Below are 5,332 nucleotides of genomic sequence, written 5' to 3'. Positions count from 1 at the left end.
GAAGGGAGGAAGGAAGGGAAAGAAAGAAAGACCGTCGAATTCAAGGGATATGGTGGACTGGGTTCCTAGTAGTTGAAGCTGGGATTCCCAGACCTCCAGTGGGCACTCCAGGCTGCACGACAAGGACTCAGCATTCCACGCCTTTCACACCTGCCACAGCCTGGCATAGGTGCCCAATCCACTGTACACCCCACATGGCTAAGGGCACAACCTGACCCCCAGGCAATTAACCCATTTCCTCCGCTAGCTGTACGACAGCCGTACAGACCGGCCTAGTTTCCATCTCACTCCAGAGGCACCCTTGGTAGGGAAGAAATCAAGCAGAAGCCTATGGGGGCACATGAAGGTACAGAAGCCCTGTGCCCTCTGGTGCCAGCTGACCTGGGCATTGCAGTGGCACTCTTCCCAATACAGGGCAGTGGGGACACAAGCTTCCATAGACTCCAGAGCCTCATAAAGTCCATTCCAAATGTTCTGGTAGAAGTGGGAATGAAAACCCACAAAGCCCAAGGCTCTGATTCCCAACTTGCTAAAATCCTAGCTATTTACCATCTAGATCCAAGTATCCACCAGCCAACCTCAGGGGAGGGCCCTGCCCCTGGAGGTCAGGCACTCAAATCCCCCCACATGCATTTTCAGTTGGCCCTGGGGAGAGGCCAGCCACTACCCCCACCCCCAGGGCTCCAGCAGTGGCAACAGGTGCTTTGGGATAATGTGCTCCTGCCAATCACTTACAGCCTGAAGCAGGAACAGCAGCACATGGTGTGCCCCTCACCCCGCTCCCCACCCCGGCCCAACTGTGTCCCACAGAAACAGGACTCCACACTACAGATGCTCCCTTGCCCCAGACAACCACACTGGCAGGCTGGGGGACCAGGCCCCAAAGAGGTGTCAATAGCAGCTCATTAAATACATGCTTCCTCTGGCTCCGAGTCCCACCCCTGGTGGTAAGGCCCGCAGACCTTGGTGCCTCTTGTAAGGTGTAACTGGTGGAACCCAGCCTGGGCTATGCAATGGCACTGGAACATCAGGAGCAAAGGCCAGTGGATGCTGGTGCCACACAGCCAACCAAGACCTGCAGACAAAGGAGTCTGCTGGGCTGGAGGGCAGGCGTCGAGCAGCACTGCCTGCCTCTGCACCACAGCTGTGGTAGTCACTTTTACAGGTCTCTAGACGGTGAAGGGGAGCCAGGCGCAGAGTAGTTCCAGCTACTTGAGAGGCTGAAGTGGGAGGGACCACTTCATGAGCCGGGGGCCTTTGGGGTCAGCATGGACAAAGCAGAAAAAAAAACAATCTCAAAAAATAGTTTGGGGGAAACATACAGAATTACCCTCTGTGTCACAGGTCAACATCACATGAAACAAAACTGTAATCTCACTGTCCACAAGTGAAGTGGTGTGGGGCCATGGCCTGCCTTGTCCCTAGCTGCCCCTGCATTGGGATGGTGAGGTTCAGAAGCTATCTCACATCCCACAAAACTGGAGGTCTCTACTATCATCCAGAAAAGACAGCACATTTCGTGTACAAAAGGAGGAATTACCTACTCATTGCGGTCTTTGCCTGCACAGAGCCCCTCGCCCCTAGAGAGAAGACTGCATGGGTCCTTGCCCAGTCCTTGTGTGACCCCCTGTGGGAGTCCACCACCCACTGTGAAAACAAGTGGACACAATGTATTAAAATGATCCTCACGGGGCTGGGGATGTGGCTCAAGCGGTAGCGCGCTCGCCTGGCATGCGTGGGGCCCAGGTTCGATCCTCAGCACCACATACAAACAAAGATGTTGTGTCTGCCGAAAACTAAACAATAAACATTAAAAAATTCTCTCTCTCTCTCTCTCCCCCTCCCTCTCCTCTCTCTCTTTAAAAAAAAAAAAAAATTTAAAATGATCCTCAGGAGAATTTTACCTTTCATCAAAACTTGCTTGTGGCTAGACATGGTGTGGGGTGAGCTTGCCTAGCAGGCATGGGTCCCTGGCTCCACCCCCAGCATCGGAGCAAAACAAAAAACAGGTAAAACATGATTAAAAGCCAGGTGCCCCGGTTTTTAATAGTTTTTTAAAACTTTCTGAAACTTTGCTACTTTGGCATAGTAGTTCTCACAGAGAGAGTGGACCAAGCACAGGTTCCACAACAGCCTTCCAGGTTCCAGGGAAGGGAAGAGGGAAGGCACGGCAGGCTACCCGACCAGTTCCATCCATCTACATGACCACCACCTTGGCAAAGATCCACAACATCGTACGCTAAGAAAAAGTTTTCAACACAAACTGGGGGACAGGACTTCCAGGCATGTCTGTGAGGTTCTGAACACTTCATCATGAGAGAGACAATCTGAGTAGAGTTTATTGAGCTTCCTGCAGACAAAGGGGCCTTTTTCCCTGCAGCCAGCTGGCGGTGTGGTGGGCTGAAGTACAGCACTGACTAGAGGACAGTCCTTCTCCTTCCCAGAGCTCTGAGCAGAGCAGGCCCCACTTGCACTCTTGGCTCCCAGAGCAGGGTGGCTCTGATGGGGCTGCAGTCAGGAGGCACAGCAGTTTCTGCCTCAGTTGCAAACCCAGCCTCTAAAGCCAGATGTCCATGGCCAGTGTGTGTGAGGGGGTGGCCAGGACAGGACAGACAGGGCCTTCACTGCATTCCAAGGGCTCCCCCACCAGGATACCTCCACATCCAGGCTGGGGTCTACAGCTGTGAGACTAGCTGGGTCAGGGGCCATGTGTGGGGGACCTCAGTGAGAGCCCAGCCTCAGTTCCCTCTCCTGTTCTTCCCACAAACAGCCACCTCCGCTGCCATCCTCAGGCTCTTCCCCATGGCTCTGGGTGCTCATGTTTTCTGGACCTTCAGTGGCCAGTCAAGAAACCAGGGGCTCAGACACGTATGGTCCAGGTCTTCTCCCCACACCCCTGTATGCAAGGACAGACTGGCAATCCATAGGCCCACTCCACACTCACAGCCCTCTAACTGACCTTGCCTGTGACTGCTCAACACTGCACACCTGGACACATCAATCCTTGGTCTGCTGCAGGCAGAACCTCCTGGCCCTTACCCACCCAACAAGTTACTTCCAGTGCTGAGGGCGTGGCCCACTGACCCACTGAAAACTACTGCCACCAGCCAGGCATATACCTGAAGACCCAGAAACGCACAGATGGCTTCCTCCCGAGCACACCAACACACGGCCAGAAGGGCCCACCCCTGAGCAGTGAAGGGTACACTGGGCACACCTAGAGGGAACTTTCTGGGAGCCCTTTGTCTCCCACGACATCAGTCCCACTCCTGCGTGGTGGCTCTGGAGAGGCAGAAATGGCACAGTGAAAGGTACGCGTGTGGCATGTGGCGTGCAGCGTGCTCTGGGGTGCTCTGGCACTCCCCACACAGGCAGGACCAGAGGGCAGCACACAATTCCCATTAGGGGGAGGGGGCCAGGCTTGGGCCCAGGCCCCTGCAGCTAACAGGTATCAGGCCCTGGGACAAGTGCTCTCAGGCAGCTTCCTGGAGTTCCAAGGTGCAGAGGCCCCAGCCCTCAGTGCCACACTCCCCAGACAGGTGAAGCCAGCTAATGGCCCACACTGGCACCTCCTTGGCTTCCCAGAACAAGGGCAGACTGGCAGTCCATGGGCCCACTCCACACTCCCAGGCTTCTGGTTTAATGGAACAATGGCAGCATTTAAGCTCAGGTCTCAAACTCCCGGAGAAGGGCATCACTGGCCCCTGGAAAGAGCACCAGATGTGTCTCTCCTGATCCCTCAGACCCTCTTCACCCCAAAGACACCTTACAGACAAATGACCTGACTCAACCCCAGGACACCTGGTGTCATCTCTTGGTGTCCACATGCTTTAAAAAAGCCTAGTGGAAAACACCCACCTCTCCAGTGGGTCACAACTGCCATCTTCAGCCTACAAGGCTGTTAAAGTGAGTGAGCCCAGCTGGGCACCCTCCCATGACATGATGGGGACAAAGACGTGATCACAAGCAGGGATCAGCCTTCCCCAGGACTGCTGTCCAAGGTCACCATCCACCATGCACGGTGTCCCTGCCAGCTCTGCAGCCGAGCCCAGCAGATAAGGCCCCTTCTTAGAAATGGGGGCTGGTGGGGGGGGGTAGTTCTGAAGTTAAGAGGATGGGGAGGAGGAGCAGTGTTTGGTAGAGATAAGGAGGCCACCCCCAGCTAGGGGGAGCAGTGGCAGCCCTGGGGAGGAGCTGCTTCTTCATAGTCCCTGACAGGGAGGCCTGGGACAGCTGAGCACCTAGTGGAATCTGTTTAAAAAGTACAACAGAAAGCCCACCACTGCTCAGGGTCCAGTGCTCAGGTCGGTGGTCAGAGCTCAGAGTCAGCATGCTTGCAGCCTCACATCCTGGGCAAACAACAAGGGCTAGGTTCCCCTCCCGCTGACCGATAAGCTGGTGCAAACAATTATTTTTGGCAACCACAGGGTTCCCCTCCGACAGGATAAACAAATCACATTTAGCCTGGCCCTGGTAACGACCACACACTGCGCAGAAAACCTGCTGGCGGCAAGCACACAAACTCGCGGGGCCCAAATAAACACAAGCTGGTTCCACGGGGTGCCTGTGTTCTCTGGACTGCTACAGGGCCATGAGCATTGGGGAGAGGAGAGAGGCAAGCTCCCTTCCCAAAGAGGCTGACTACCGGGCGTGTTAGGAGCCCTCCTAGAGGGGCCCAGGAACTCATGCCCGTCTCCAGGACCCACTCTGACTTAAGGAAGGTCCTCCCGAGGGCTCCCAGCCACACTGTCCTACGCTGGGAGGATATGGTACTGGCATATCCTTGTTAGCAGCGCGGGTCTTTAAGAGAAAAGGAGGGAGGAGAGAAGGAAGGGCCAGGAGGAGGGAGAGAGGAAGGAGGGAAGGAAGGAAGGAACCGAGGGAGGAGCGCGGAGGGCAGGATCCCGACGCCGCACTTACTTCTTCACGTTGGCCTCCCCGTTGGGGATCCGCCGCAACTTCTTCTTCTTGAGGATCTTGACGGCCCTCCGGCACAGCGTCTCCGAGTCCAGCACCTCCTTCACCTTGCCGTAGGAGCCCTCCCCCAGCAAGTCCCCCATCAGGTACTTGCCGATGAGTTTGGCCCGCTTGCGGCGGGGCTGGTAGATGACCTCCGTGGAGTCGATGCGGTGGATGAAGGTGTCCATGCCCACGGACATCAGCTCGCCCTCCGTGAACATGCCCAGCTGCTGCGGGTCCGCCACGTCCATCCTGGACCCGGCGCCGGGGAGCCCTGGTCCCCCTTGTCCCCTCGGTGGGCGGCTCTTCTCCGACCCCCACTTCCCTCCTCCAAACGGTTTAACAAAAAAAGGAAAAGGCAACGAAGCCCCCC

General features: G+C 56.1%; 1 protein-coding gene across 3 annotated transcripts in view; it reads right to left on the bottom strand.

The window, feature by feature from the left end:
• The window catches only part of Stk11 (serine/threonine kinase 11), a 23,539-nt gene extending 18,213 nt beyond the window's left edge, over positions 1 to 5,326 (bottom strand). For all 3 annotated transcript variants that reach the window (XR_007350660.1, XM_048811864.1, XM_015503581.2), the window contains exon 1: positions 4,921 to 5,326. Coding sequence is in view for 2 of the 3 variants with exons in the window: in XM_048811864.1 (XP_048667821.1) it covers positions 4,921 to 5,210 (290 nt within the window). In the remaining variant the exon portion in view is untranslated. The remainder of the gene's footprint in view (positions 1 to 4,920) is intronic.
• Between the last annotated feature and the right edge of the window lie 6 nt (positions 5,327 to 5,332).

This window comes from Marmota marmota, unplaced genomic scaffold (assembly GCF_001458135.2).
Source record: "Marmota marmota marmota unplaced genomic scaffold, marMar, whole genome shotgun sequence".
NCBI lineage: Eukaryota > Metazoa > Chordata > Mammalia > Rodentia > Sciuridae > Marmota > Marmota marmota.
The sequence above is the reverse complement of the archived record's forward strand: the minus strand, read 5'-3'. Positions and strand labels throughout refer to the sequence as shown.